This window comes from Hyaena hyaena, unplaced genomic scaffold (assembly GCF_003009895.1).
Source record: "Hyaena hyaena isolate Hyena2069 unplaced genomic scaffold, ASM300989v1 scaffold_1018, whole genome shotgun sequence".
Lineage (NCBI taxonomy): Eukaryota > Metazoa > Chordata > Mammalia > Carnivora > Hyaenidae > Hyaena > Hyaena hyaena.
In genome coordinates, this window is record NW_024081650.1 from 220,114 (window position 1) to 235,075 (window position 14,962).

The window sequence follows — 14,962 nt, forward strand, 5'->3', positions numbered from 1 at the left end:
AAGTTTATTTCTCATTCACACAGACTTGCCGTAGGTGATTTAGGGATCCAAGATCCTTACCTCTAATGGTTCTGCCCATCCTGGAGTCTTCCACTGATTTCTCTATATCTGGCTGAAAGATCCTGTTGGGGCAAAAGCACACATAGGATCTTGAGGAACTTTCCAAATGATTAATTCAGTTTTGAGTATTTAGTATGACATCAAGATACCCAATGGTCATGGATTCAGCAAAGTGTTAGTTTTTTATTCTGTATCTCAAATATATTGCAATACTCTCCCCTGTCTACCATATCTTATGAAGTAAGACGTGACCTACTTAAAAACTAAACTTCAAAGATAATTATTGTTAAGAATTAAGTATGTTGGGGAACTGTATTGAGGAACTTATGATGTAGCACAGAATATAAGAATATAACCTAAGGAAAACTTTTCCTAAAGTGCTATTAGAAGTTGGAATGAATTCCTTATGACAAATTAAGGTGTGGTACCCAATATCTAAACTTCTAGAACAGGTCAAGAGATATTATCAACTATCTTCTACTCCCGAATTTCTCCGCCACATTGAGGACTGTGTGAGAAAAGCAAAACACATTGGATGTATTGAGAGAAATTTGAAACTACTCGCTTTCGGGGTGCCTGAGTGGCTCAGTCAGCTGAGCATTCGACTTGGGCTCAGGTCATGATCTCGTGGTTGATGGGTTCCAGCGGAAAGGCGGGCTCTGTGCTTACAGCTCACAGCCTGGAGCCTGATTCAGATTCTGTTGTCTCCCTCTCTTTCTGCCCCTCCCCCGCCCATGTTCTATCTCTGTCACATAATAAATAAATATTAAAAAAAAAAAGAAAGAAAGTACTCGCTTTCAAGGAAATCATGAGAGAGAGAATCTCTTTTGTATTATTTAGGATCATCCTTGATACATTCACTCTAAAACATAATAAAGCCAAATATCTTCCTTGATGTTAAATCTTTACAAAACTGAAATCCTGAAAGAATCCATTCGCCTTTCCAGTTCGATTGGGCAGAATTCTTAATTGGTAGTAAAATATCTAACATGTTTATAAAGTTTCATCCCACAGCACCTGCCATTCAGAGTGGAATCAGACTAGCGGTTGGGAATACCCAACTCCAGAATTTCTGATCAGGTCCCTAATTGGTGTAAGAGAGGCTTTGGGCGGGGCATCCCGATAGGGAGGAGACATCATTAGAAATCCGTGGGGCCAGTCTACAGCTGTCACTATTCGAGTTAAGCTTTATAGTATTTGAGTGTTCGAAGATCTGGTGTGTAAGAAGCATTCTCAGTGCGAACTAGTTTCACTTGGCCCTTGAATGAAATAGGTTAGCACAGGCGTTTCTTCCTCCTGGATAGCCGAGAAACCCGAGAGCCGCAAAGATGATTGTCGCCAGTTATTCGTTGGAGCACGCAAAACCCGACTGTTTTTGAGAATGGGCCGTACCAAAAAGTCCAAGGAGTCCCAGGGTTTCAATGAGAAGGCAAGTAAGACGTAGTCAGGGATTGGAGCTACGCGAGGCATGCACTGGAGAAAGCTGGAGATGAGAGCCGCGCCTGTAGCCGCTTTCGAAGCCGCAGCCGCTGGAGTGCCGGACTTGTGAGTACTCTGCGCTTCCCGTGCTCGGACCGAAGTCGGAGAACTCTCCCGGCGAGGCGACGAAGCCCTGGGGACTGAACAACTGTACCCTTCCTCTGCCTTCCAGATGGAGGGCGAAGGCAGTAGCTGAGCAGCGTCCTCCCCCTTCCGACCCGGGAGGTGGAGATCGCACCACCCCGCCCCGCCAGGGCCAGCCACATTCAACATTAATCTTCTCCTCCCGCTGCTCCTATATTCCCTGAACCCCCACCTCCTTCCCCTATCCCGCCTCCTTACAAACAGGGGAGGAGATAAGGGGAGTCCAGGCCGTCATGACAGAGCTGAAGGCAAAGGATCCCCAGGCTCCCCACGTGGCGGGCGGAGCGCCCTCCTCCACGCCGCTCGGATCGCCTCTGCTGGGACGCCGGGACGCGGGCCCTTTCCAGGCGGGTCAGACCACGGACGCCTCGCCTGCAGTCCCGGCCATACCCATCCCTCTGGACCGGCTGCTCTTCCCTAGGCCCTGCCAGGGCCAGGACCCGGACCGGAAGACACAGGACCAGCAGCGGCTGTCAGACGTGGAGGGGGCGTATCCAAGAGTTGAAGCCACAAGTAGTGCAGGAGCCGGCAATTCCAGACCCCCAGAGAAGGACAGGGGGCTGCTGGACAGTGTCTTGGACACGCTACTGGAGCCTTCGGGTCCCGAGCAGAGCCACGCCAGCCCTCCTGCCTGTGAGGCCGCCAGCCCTTGGTGCCTGTTTGGCGCCGAGCTTCCCGAAGACCCCCGGGTTGCCCCCACCACGCAGGGGGTTTTGTCTTCGCTCATGAGCCGGCCAGAGGGCAAGGCTAGCGACAGCTCCGGGACGGCACCTGCCCATAAAGTACTGCCCAGGGCGCTGTCACCGCCCAGGCAGCTGCTGCCCCTGACCTCTGGGAGCCACCACTGGCCCGGGGCCGCAGTGAAGCCAGCTCCGCAGGCTGCTGTGTTAGACGTGGAGCAGGTGGATGGCTTGGAGTCCGAAGGCTCCGTGGGTCCACTTCTGAAGGGCAAATCCCGGCCTCCGGGAGGCACGGCCGCTGGAGGAGGAGCTGCGGCCACCGCTCCCGGGGTGGTCTCAGGAAGCGTCGCCCTGGTCCCCAAAGAAGATTCCCGTTTCTCGGCGCCCAAGGTCGCCCTGGCGGAGCAGGACGCGCCAGCAGCTCCCGGGTGCTCCCCGTTGGCCACCACGATGATGGATTTTATCCACGTGCCCATTCTGCCCCTGAACTCTGCCTTCCTGGCCGCCCGCACCCGGCAACTGCTGGAAGGGGAGAGCTACGACGGTGGGGCTGCGGTGGTCGGCGCCTTCGCCCAGCCGCGGGGCTCGCCCTCGGCTTCCTCCACCCAGGTCGCGGCTGGCGACTTCTCCGACTGCGCGTACCCTCCCGACGCCGAGCCCAAGGACGACGCCTTCCCGCTCTACGGCGACTTCCAGCCGCCAGCCCTGAAGATCAAGGAGGAGGAGGAAGGCACCGAAGCCGCCGCCCGCTCCCCGAGACCATACCTGGTGGCTGGTCCCAACCCCGCCGTCTTTCCGGATCTGCCGCTGGCGCTGCCGCCACTCCCTCCGCGAGCGCCGTCGTCCAGACCCGGGGAAGCGGCGGGGGCGGCCACCGCGCCCGCCAGCGCCACAGTCTCGTCCGCGTCCTCGTCGGGTTCGACCCTGGAGTGCATCCTGTACAAAGCGGAGGGCGCGCCGCCCCAGCCGGGCCCGTTTGCGCCGCCGGCGTGCAAGGCGCCGGGCGCAGGCGCGTGCCTGCTGCCGCGGGACGCAGCCGCCACCTCAGCCTCGGCGGCCGCCGCGGGGGCCGCGCCTCCGCTCTACCCGCAGCTCAGCCTCAACGGACTCCCGCAGCTCGGCTACCAGGCCGCAGTGCTCAAAGACGGCCTGCCGCAAGTCTACCAGCCCTATCTCAACTACCTGAGGTGAGGGCCCCGCGCGGGGCGCGGAGCGCCAAACGCGTCTCGCTGGTCGCAGCCCAGCGCCTACGTCCCGGCTGGCTCCTGGTCCTCAGGGTCCTGCTCACCCAAGTGGCCGCAAGGGGGTGGGTGGCCAGGGCGGGGCAGTTTGGTTTCCTTTTTCTTCCCTCCTCTCCTCACTATTTTGGGGACACAAAAGGGGCGCATAATATGCCGTTGTTGGAGCGTGCCTCCTCGAAAACATCTTCTGAACTTTCCAAATCTGCGAGATTTCGGGGCGAGATCAACCCTGATTTAAAAAGTGCAGCGTCACTATAGGTGCGCAGTAGCTCAGTGGAGCAGGGGTGGGGAGCGGGGCGGGGGCGGGGGCTGCGGCGAGTTGGGGGCTTTGCAAAATGGTTCTTTTCCTTGTAGGATGCTTTCTGGGACGGTCCTTAGAGGAGACTTTAAGGCACAGTCCCTCCGGGAGGGGTGGTACTTAACGTATGGTAGCTAGCCAGAACCGAAAGCAGAACCTGACGGGTTTGGACGTTCGATGGCTCTATTTTCATACGAATTTCAAGACTCCACTTATATGTAAAATATTTACATTATGGATTTAAATCTCTGCAGTGCACTGCTTTCTAATATCGTTTCACATTCGCTACAACTTTTTTCACACAGGTTTTCAAAAACATTTTAATTTACATGCTGAAGTAGTGGGATTTTAAATAATCGGTTTAGAATCTTATGTGCTGTGAATAGGTAAAACGGTGTCCGTATATTGAACAATTCTTAAAAATGTCAAATGCACACTCGTTTAAGTAAACAGTCATTGTGGGGTGTTTTAAAAACTCAAAACAAAAGCAGGGCTAAGTACAGTTGAACTAAAAACCATGTTTACTGTTATGAAGCATATCGTTTCATTTGTCAGACTAAATTGATGATTCTATATAAGGAGTTATATAGAAAGATTTAAAAAAAATGGACCTTAGCTTTTCTGAACATTAAATTATATATTATTCTTTTATGTTGGTGCTGCTGAATGACATAATTTACAAATGCGAGGGATCCAGTAATGGTACACCAAGTTTAGTTTGCAAGCCTTTCAAGGGTGTATGTACGTTCAGTGCCATATTAAAATCCTTTTTCACTCTCAGTTTTGTTAAGAAAACTTCAGTATTAGACAGTGGTGCACCCAAAAATAAATGGAGTACTTTGTTTTGCATTTCAAGGCCCGATTCAGATGCCAGCCAGAGCCCACAGTACAGCTTCGAGTCATTACCTCAGAAGATTTGCTTAATCTGTGGGGATGAAGCATCAGGATGTCATTATGGCGTCCTCACCTGTGGGAGCTGTAAGGTCTTCTTTAAAAGGGCAATGGAAGGTAGGCTCATTTCCCCTGATCCTTTATTTTTGGTTTAATCATAAACTGAGGTTTATTAGATTGTAAATCTAAATTTTTTTAGATTTTAATTGTCCCTTCTAAGAAATGGTGGTATTTTCCATATAAGTTCCATATAAGTTAAGATATGACTACGTTTTAACAGTGTGTTTTTATTTATAATATTCAAAATTGAATGTGGTTGGATATTGTAATTGCATACTCTTGACTAACACTTTCAATACTAGACTCAAATTATAGTAATCTTGGGTACAGCGCTGCTATTGTTCATTGTCCAGTTAGCTTTAAAGAAATAGGTTGGCTGTAATTGTATTTTCATATTTCTATTATATATTATATGAAATATATACTAAGTTTAAAATTTTGATCAAAAGAAAAATGATAAAAGTCATCAAAATTATGTATATGTACTAAGTGTGTTTGTATATATATGTGATGCAGTTACAAATTTTCTACATGATTTTGTCTTTTCTCTACATGCACATTTAGTAATACTTAGATAATGGCAATTCTAAACAAAATTTTAAAAATTCTCTTTTTGTTGGCTATATTTTTATAAGTATGTAAGGGGTTAGGAGTAAACAGTTTAAAGCAAATGAAAAATGTGGATCTCAAAGTAACAATTTCTGTTACTTTGCTACAAGAGTTTCATGTTTTTAAAATCATCTAAATTTCCTATTTAATGATTTTTGGATTGACCTATGTCATGTATTTTGGATTTCAGCTCTAATAGAAAATATTTTAAAATTTCTCTATCAACACTAAATTTGAAGCAAATACATTTCCATTTGAAGATAAAAATGCATTTAAAGATCACTTTACATTTAAATTCTAACAATAAGTGTATTTTATAAGGAGTCGAAATGAGTTTAAGGTTCCCTCTGGAGTGCTGAAATCACACTTAGACAAGGAACCAAAGATCTGAATGCCTGGTTTTTTGCTTCCTGTTTGTGAGTTTACTGATTTCAAGAGTTTTCTACTTATAAATAGGAAAAGAGGGAATGGAGATTTTTTACCTTAAGGAAACTTTCAAAGGAGTTTGATATGTATATTTAATATGCACCAAGAGAATAAAATCTAAAAGGCATTTCAAATTAACTATTTTTGTAGATGCCTAACAGATGATTCTTTACAACTACTAAGACTTTTTGATAAAAATGATTCCTGACTATTTATTAGTAGTGTTTGTAATAATTCTACTTAAATTAATTCTTAAAGAATATTTGCCGGGCACCTGGGTGTCTCAGTCAGTTGGGCGACCGACTTCGGCTCAAGTCATGATCTCACAGCTAGTGGGTTCGAGCCCCGTGTCAGGCTCTGTACTGACAAGTTGGAGCCTGGAGCCTGCTTCAGATTCTGTGTCTCCCTCTCTCTCTGTACCTCCCCCGCTCACACACACTCTTTCTCTCTCTCAAAAAATAAACACTAACAAATTTTTAAAAAAGAATATTTGCTTTGTATATATCTAGAATATGATTTTTCCCCCACAAAACATGCATGTATTTAACTGATACTGAACATATGTATTCAGCTTCAGGGGGTTTAATTGCATTTTAAGTTAATTAAAGCACTGTGTGAAAAGAGGCTAGTGAGAAAATGGAACACAACGGAAAGTGGCCTTAACTTTACTATGGACATTATTTAGTCATAGTTACAAGCTGAATTCCTTTGTATGGAAGGGTTGATTCTCCAGTGCATAATTGGAGTTACTATTCCCATCTGACTTTGGTTGATTTCTTGAATGCTTCTTTCAACGTTAATATGATTTCCTTCATTCTTACAGTCTCCTTAGAGTAGTCTAATTTTATAGGTGAATGACCCCCATAGAATCCCCTAAATACCTTTTTTTTTTCCTAGCCCAGCTCCATCTCTTTATAGATAAGCAAGTCCCAAAGACCTAGTTTCCAAGAGCACACAACTAGTTAGTAACTAATGGTTAGTCACCATAGGTTACTCTTTCATTGCAGTGCTTATAAATCAGAGATGGTATGAACAAGTAGGTATATGATAAACGTTACTTAATTTTCAGAAGTTATTTCAAAATGTGCAAATTACTTCAAAATGTGCATATAGAACCAAGAGCACCCTAACTTAAATACAAATGATTTTATAAAATAGAATAGCATCTAAAACCACATGCAATGTCTTTCCAAATTTACTCTTAAAAAGCATTTGTTTACCACTATTGTTGACACGGTACTCTTTTAGTTCTGAGTAGTAGAAATGAAGCACCTTTATTTGGCAATGTTTCTGAAGAGGAACTCAAGGTATATGTTTATAAATCATTCATGAAACTAGAGCAAGATTAAAAAGCTATATGAGTAAGTTCATTCAACAGTTATTTTATACCTCTTATATTTGGATCTGTGCTTTAGATATTCTTCCCTTGACTTCACCTTTCCCTGCCTTATATATAAAATGAGGATAACAATAGCTACTCATCAGGGTTGTTATGAAGAGTAAATAAGCATTTAATTTAATAAATACTCATTATTAATAATAAATTGCATGTATATACATGCAAAGTATTGAAATAAATGCCTAGCGTATTGTCATCAATTGGTGTTACTTCTGTAGTCAAGGAGTTTATAACAGAGTTGAAGAGATAATATATATGCATGTAAGACCTTTTGGCAGAGACTGTCACTAATTAAACAGATAAGCAAATCTGTAAAATCGTTAAGATTTGTGTGGTTTGTGAGTTGGTGTGTTTGGGCAGGGGTAAGTTGGAATGTACATGTTCTATAATGATGGGAGAAGACTTAATGGAAAATATGAACTTCATTTGATTATTAAAAGACAAGATAATTGATCTCTGAACATTAAGTGTATATGTTTAAAGAGGAGTAAAGAGATTGAGATTAGATTAAGACTTGAAGAGTTATATTAGGAAATCATTAAAATTAAAAGTTGGGAAGTTTAAGTGCTGGTATTTGGGTGGATTGGTAGAAAATCAGTGATTTAAGACAAAATAATAGAAGTTTCTGGGAATTTTCCTGAGTAAGAAGGATGAGTAGAAGGACTTTAATAGTTGGAGAGAGATAGCCAGTGTGAAATCTTAAAGTAGGGGCTGTGTGATGAGCTAGTTCAAGGTAGAACTATGTGTGGATGACAGTATGTCCAGAAATTGAAAGTCGGTGGTCAAAAAATAGATTTTGTTACTAGGGATAATAATAATATCATTTTAGAGTGCTTTCTATGCAGCAGAGACTATTTAAGTGTTTTATGGGTATTTTAATTCATTTAATCCTTATAGTGTACATATTATTTATTATTTTCAAGTTCCAAAAAGGTAACCAAGATCCAGAGATATTAAATTGCCTTAATTACAGTTAAGAAGTGGTAGAATTGGGATTCAAACCCAAGTAGTGGGACTCCAGAATCCGTGCTCTCTACCACCTATACATTTCACTTAATAGGAAATTCTGTTCAAAATCAAAGAAAACAATAGAGCTTGTAAGAAAAAAAATATGAGCCAAATGATAAAACATCTAGGAAGGTAAAAGTGAATCCTAAAGGCGATTTCAAGATGAAGGGTGATTAAAAGTGTATGACCTAAATGGATGAATGATATTAATTTCACATTTAGGAGAGCTAAGAGAGGCATAGTCAGGGGCCAAGGATCAGTTTCCCTGCCTCTCCTCCAAGCTGGGAGTGAGAAACAATAAGGCATGTAAAGAAGTCACTCGGGAAAATTGGGTTTCCCTTGGTATGTGAGAGAAAAGCCAGGAAAAAAAGAAAAATCACTTAGGAAGTGGTTGTACAGGGATCGGAAGAAATAACTTCTCTTATTAAGAAAATGAATTAACTGAAAGCAATTGGTTGAATACCCCATTGCATTCCTTTACTAAGGGTTGGAATGGACCAGGAAGTGGTCAGGAATTGCCCTAATACCTTTCAAGGAGGTGAAGTCATAATGACCCACCAGTTCTATAAATGCAGGCCCATGATTTTGTATTAAGAAGGAAAAGGTCCTTTCTCATTGGCTTACCTCTGTATGTACTGTGACTAGCTCAGTGTTAGGAATATATTAGATATTCAGTAAATTTTGTTCCAACTGAACCGATCATCATAATTGATGGTGCTAACCTCTTATTCTTTGGATGCTTTTTACTGTGACAGCATTTGTAGTGAATAAATTTGATGGAATATGGGTGAGCAAATAATGAAGTACAGTAAAATATTGTTTAGACGATACTAGTTAGGTAAGTAATGATGGATTTTTAATTATGCTACATTATTAGCCTCATTTTTATTCTAGTTATATTGAGGTATAATTGACAAATAAAATTGTAAAATATTTAAAGTGTACAATGTGATGATTTAATATATATGGTGAAAAGATTCTCCCTGTCAAGTTAATTAACATGTCCATCTCCTCACATATGTTTTTTTTCTTTTTGGCAAGAACATTTAAGTTCTACTCTCTTAGCAAATTTCAGTCATATAATACAATGTTCTCAACTAGTCACCATGTTACACGACCTTATTCATCTTTAACATTTGAATCCTTTTACCAACCTCTCCCTATTTCCATTTCCCAGCCCCTGGCAACCATTTTTCTATTCTTTCTATGAATTTGATTTTTTTTTATTCCACATGTAAATGATATCATGTGGCATTTGTCTTTCTCATCTGGTTTATTTCATGCATAATGTCCTCTAGATTTAACTATTTTTTTGTTCATGTATTAATAACCAAATATTTATTGAGCACCTACCATATGCCAGGCACTATGCTAGATGCTAGCTGAAAAAGTAGTAAAACAGGACAGATCTATCTCACTGCAGCCCTCATGGTTTGTAGTGTAGTGGAGGCAGGAAACATTCTATCAATTAGCATTTATATAATGAATTATAGATGTACTGAGTTGAATAGTTTAAACAGTGCTTGAAAAATTAGAGAATCGACCCCTCTGTCAGAAGCTGGGGATGATGGAAAATGCCTTTTAGATTTAGAAAGATGCCATCATAAGTAGGCCATAGAGGAAACTGGACAGAAATTAAATATTTTTATGAATAATGCATTTCTTTTTCCAAAGTTGAATATACTTGGTATCAGAGACTAAAAATGAAACTGATTTGGTGATACATTCTCCCTGTTATGGCTTTCAAAAGAGAAATAACACTCAAATTAATTTAAAGACTTTATTATATTTAAGAGCAATTTTAGGTTTATAGCAGAATCAGGAGGGAGATGCAGAGATTTTCCATATACTTCTTGCCCTGGCATAGCCTCTCCTGTTATTAACATCCTCCACGAGAGAGGAACGTTTTGGTACAACTGATGAACCTACATAGACATATCATCACCCAAATCCATAGTTTGCAGCAGAGTTTGCTTTTGGTATTGTACGGATGGGTTTGGATAAATGTACCATAAAAATGTGTCTATGATTATGGTATCATACAGAGTAGTTTCACTGCCCTAAAATTTCTGTGTTCCATTTATTCATTCACTGCCTCCTAATCCTCGGAAACCACTGTTCTTTTTATTGTCTCCATAGTTTTTCCTTTTCCAGAATGCCATACAGTTTCATTTACTAATATGCACTTGTTTCCTCCATGTCTTTTCATGACTTGATATCTCATTTCCTTTTAGTGCTGAACAATGTTCTGTTGTCTAAATGTAGCACTGTTTATCCATTCACCTGCTGAAGGGTATTTTGGTTGCTCTCAAGTTTTGGCAATTTTGAAGAAAACTGCTGTAATGATCCATGAGTAGGTTTTTGTGTGGACATATGTTTTTTATTTCTTTGGGTAAATACCAAGGAGTGTGATTGCTACATTGTATGTCCGTTTAGTTTTATGAGACCTCTAAACACTCTTCTAAAATGGCTATGTTATTTTGCATTCCCATCAGCAATGAATGAAAATTCTTGTTGCTCTGCATCTTTGCTAGCATTCGGTATTGTGTGTGTTCTGGCCATTCTAATAGGTGTATAGTGGTATCTCATTGTTTTAATTTGTATTTCCCTGATGACATATGATGTGGAGCATGTTTTCATATGCTGATTTGCCATCCACGTATCTTTGGTGAGATGCCTGTTAAGGTCTTTGTCTAATTTTTTAATCAGCTTATTTTCTAATTGTTGAGCCTTAACAGCTCTTGTATATTTTGGATACTTGTTCTTTTTTAGATGTGTATTTTACAAATATTTCCTCCCACTCTGTGTCTTTTTATTCTCTTGACAATGCCTTTTGCATAGCTGAAAATTTTACTTTTAATGAAATCCAGCTTCTCAGTTCTTTCTTTTATGGATTGTGACTTTCATGTTGTATCTAAAGAGTCATTCCTTGATTCAAGGTCATCTAGATTTGCTTCTATGTTGTCTTTTAAGACTTCCAAAATTTTGTGTTTTACATTTAGGTCTGTGATCCATTTTGAGTTAATTTTTATGAAGAGTGTAAGGTCTGCGTCTAGGTTCACTTTTTTCATGTAGATGTCCAGTTGTTCCACACTATTTGTTGAAGAGAGAGTTTTTATTCCTTTGCACCCCCTTTGTTACTATGTCAGATATCAGTTGACTATATTTATGTGCATCTATTTCTAGGTTTTCTCTTCTGTTACATTGATCTCTTCGTTCTTTCACCAATACCACACGGTTTTGATTCATGTATATTTATAGTAAATCTTGAAGTTAGGTGGTGTGAGTCCTCCAACTTCAGTATTGTATTGGTATTCTGTCTGGGTCTTTTGCATGTTAACTATAAATCACTTTGTCAATAACCATGAAGCAATTTTCTGGGGTTTTAGTGGGATTGCATTGAATCTGTAGATCATATTGGGAAGAACTCACATCTTGACAATATTGAATCTTCCTATCCATGAACATGGAATATTGTTCCATTTATTTAGTTCTTTTATTTAAATTGAGTTTTGTGATTTTCCTCCTGTATGTCTTGTACATATTTGGTTACATTTATGTTAGTACATAATTTTTGGATGCTAATGTAAATGACATTGTGTTTTAAATTTCAAATGCCACTTGTTCATTGCCAGTATTTAAGAAGATGACATAGATTAGGCTTGCATCCTGCCACTTTGCTGTAGTTGCTCATTAGTTCTAGGAGTTGTTTTGTCAGGTTTTTTTCTTTTTTTTCTATGTATAAGATCATGTCACCTGCAAAGAAAGTTTTATTTTTGTCTTCCCAAGGAGTACACCTTTTATTTCCTCTTTTTGTCCTATTGCATTAGTAGGACTTCCACTACAGTGTTGAAAATGAATGGTGAGAGGAGATACCTTTGTTTTGTTCCTAGTCTAATAGGAAAGCTTCCAGTTTCTCACCATTAAGTAGGACATCATTTGTAAGGGTTTTTGTAGATATTTTTTTATCAAGTTGAGGAAATTCACTTTTATTTCTAGTTCATGAATGAGTGCTGAATTTTGTGAGGTGCTTTTAATGCATCTATTGATATGATCATGTGATATTGCCTTTTAAGCTTGTTGATGTAATGGAATACATTAATTTTCAAATGTTGAACCATTCTTAGATACCTAGGATAAATCCCATTTAGTCATGTTGTAGACTTCTTATTACATTTTTTTGGACTCGAATTGCTAAGATTTTTTTTGAGATTTTTGCATCTATGTTCATGAGAGACATGTCTGTATTTTTTGGTGCTGTCTTTGGTTTTATATTAGCATAAAGCTTGCTGATAGATTGAGTTAAGAGCATTCCCTCAGTTTCTAAGAGATAGTGGTAAATTGGGATAATCTCTTCTTTAAATGTTTGGCAGAATTCATCAGTGAACTCCTCTGGGCATGGTGCTTCCTGTTTTGGAAAGTTATTAATTACTTATTCAATTTTGTTAATAGATATAGGCCTATTCAGATTGTCTTTTTCTTCCTGTGTGAGTTTTGACAGATTGTGTATCTCAAGACATTGGTCCATTTCATTTAGGTCCTTTTCATTCAGATTTGTGGGCATAGAGTTGTTCATAGTATTCCTTTATTATCTTTTTAATGTATATAGAATCTAGAATGATACCCTTCTCTCATTTTTGATATTAATAATTTGTGTTCTTCTTAATTAGGTTTGGTTAGAGGCTTATATTGATTTTATTGATCTTTCAAAGAACTAGCTTTGGTTTTGTTTTTTCTTTACTGATTTGCTGTTTTTAGTTTCATTGATTTCTGATCTAATTTTTATTATTTCCTTTATTTCTTTATGTGGCTTACTTTACTCTTATTTTTCTACTTTCCTAAGGAGAAAGGTTTGATGGTTGTAAATTTTAGATTTTCTTTTCTAAAAAAAATCCAGTTAATGCTATAAATTTCTGTATAAGCACTGCTTTTGCTATATGTATACCACAGATTTTGGTAATTTGTGCTTTCAATTTATTTCAAAGTACTTTTAAATTACTCAAGATTTTTTCTTTGAATCATGTATTATTTAAAAGTATGTTGTAAAATCTGCATGTGTTTTGTAATTTTCACCTGTATTTCTGTTGAAAGCTTAATCCCATTGTGGTCTGAAAGTAGACATTGTATAATTTCTATTTTTCTATTCTCCAGATTGGTTAAGGTGTGTTTTTTCTTGGTGAATGTTCAGGTGAGCTTGAGAATGTGCATTCTGCTGCTGTTGAACGAAGTAGTCTAGAGATGTCCATTATAACCAGTTGAATGATGATGTTGAGTTTAACTGGGTCTTCATTAGTTTTTTTTCCTGTTAGATCTGTCCTTTTCTGATAGAGAGTTGTTGAGGTGTCCAACTATAATAGAGGATTCATCTCTTTCTCTTTGTAGTTCTATCAGCTTTTGATGTACAAAATTTTAATGTTCAGTTGTTAGATTCGTATACATTAATTAATGATTGTTACGTCTTCTTAGAAAATCATTCGTTTATCATTATGTAATACTCCTCTTTACCCCTAATAAGTTTCCTTGTTTTGAAGTCTGCTCTAATTATACATTCAAGTTTTCATTGACCAACTCATGAATTATTTTCCCTGTCTTCAGAGCTCTATAATACTTTCTCTATATTTTGTATACCATAAAATTATCCAATAATCCCTTCCACCATAATTTCTTTCATTAAAATTTCTGCTCTTGGGGTGTTGGGTGACTCGATTGGTTAAGCATAGGACTGTTGATTTCAGCTCAGGTCATGATCTACCTATACATGAGATCCAGCCCCTTGTGCTCTGTGCTTACAGTGCGGAACCTGCTTGGGATTCTCACCTTCTTTGTCTTTCTCTCTCTCTCTCTCACCCACTCTGCCTCATGTGCATGTGTTCTCTCTCTTTAAAAATAAATAAAGGAATAAACTTAAACTGTCTTATTTTAATTGAGGCTCTTGAGAAGGTAATTTGCCAGTATTCTTATTTAATTTAATTTTCTCTCTAATAGAGTCTACCCTGTGACAGTTTTTCTGTTATCCTAAAAATAAACATGTAGCAATTCAATGGATTGGACTTTTTTTTTAACAGAAAGAGAGCACATGCATGTGCAAGTGGGGAGGGGTGGAGGCAGGGAGTGGAGAGAGAGAGAGAGGGAGAGGGAGAGCGAGAGCGAGAGAATCCCAAGCAGGCTCCATGCTCAGTACAGAGCCTGATGTGGGGCTTCATCCCATGATCCTGGGATCATTATCTGAGCTGAAATCAAGAGTCAGACGCTCAACTGACTGAGCCCCTGGACTGGAATTCTAAACTCTATAAATAATAATAGATATTATTATTAATAAATACTTGGATAATTTATATTCTGCTACAGGTCTCTCAGTTTATTATTTAGCATGAGTTGTAAGCTGGTTTTAAGCACAATTTTGCATTATGAGCCATTAAGTTCTCCACTTTACTGAAAAAGAAGTGGTAGAAGGATTACATTCGGGATCATCTGCTTAACATTAGGTTACTTGGGGTTGCCTCTTATTAATGTCCCTTCAGAACTTGAATCTTAATACCACTGCAAGAATCTGAAGTGGAGATATTGGTATTAAGACATACCTGTTAATGCTAACAGCTAGTGCTTCTTCTTCAGCCTTTGAGCTGTTGAGATATTATATTTTAATTTATCAAGTAACACAATAATA

At 39.7% G+C, this 14,962-nt stretch overlaps 1 protein-coding gene across 2 annotated transcripts in view; it reads left to right on the plus strand.

Annotated features, from left to right (window-relative positions):
• The first annotated feature begins 1,916 nt into the window (after positions 1-1,916).
• The window catches only part of PGR (progesterone receptor), an 83,769-nt gene continuing 70,723 nt past the window's right edge, over positions 1,917-14,962 (plus strand). For both annotated transcript variants that reach the window (XM_039221798.1, XM_039221799.1), the window contains exons 1-2: positions 1,917-3,550; positions 4,759-4,910. In XM_039221798.1, coding sequence (XP_039077729.1) covers positions 1,917-3,550; positions 4,759-4,910 — 1,786 coding nt within the window. The remainder of the gene's footprint in view (positions 3,551-4,758; positions 4,911-14,962) is intronic.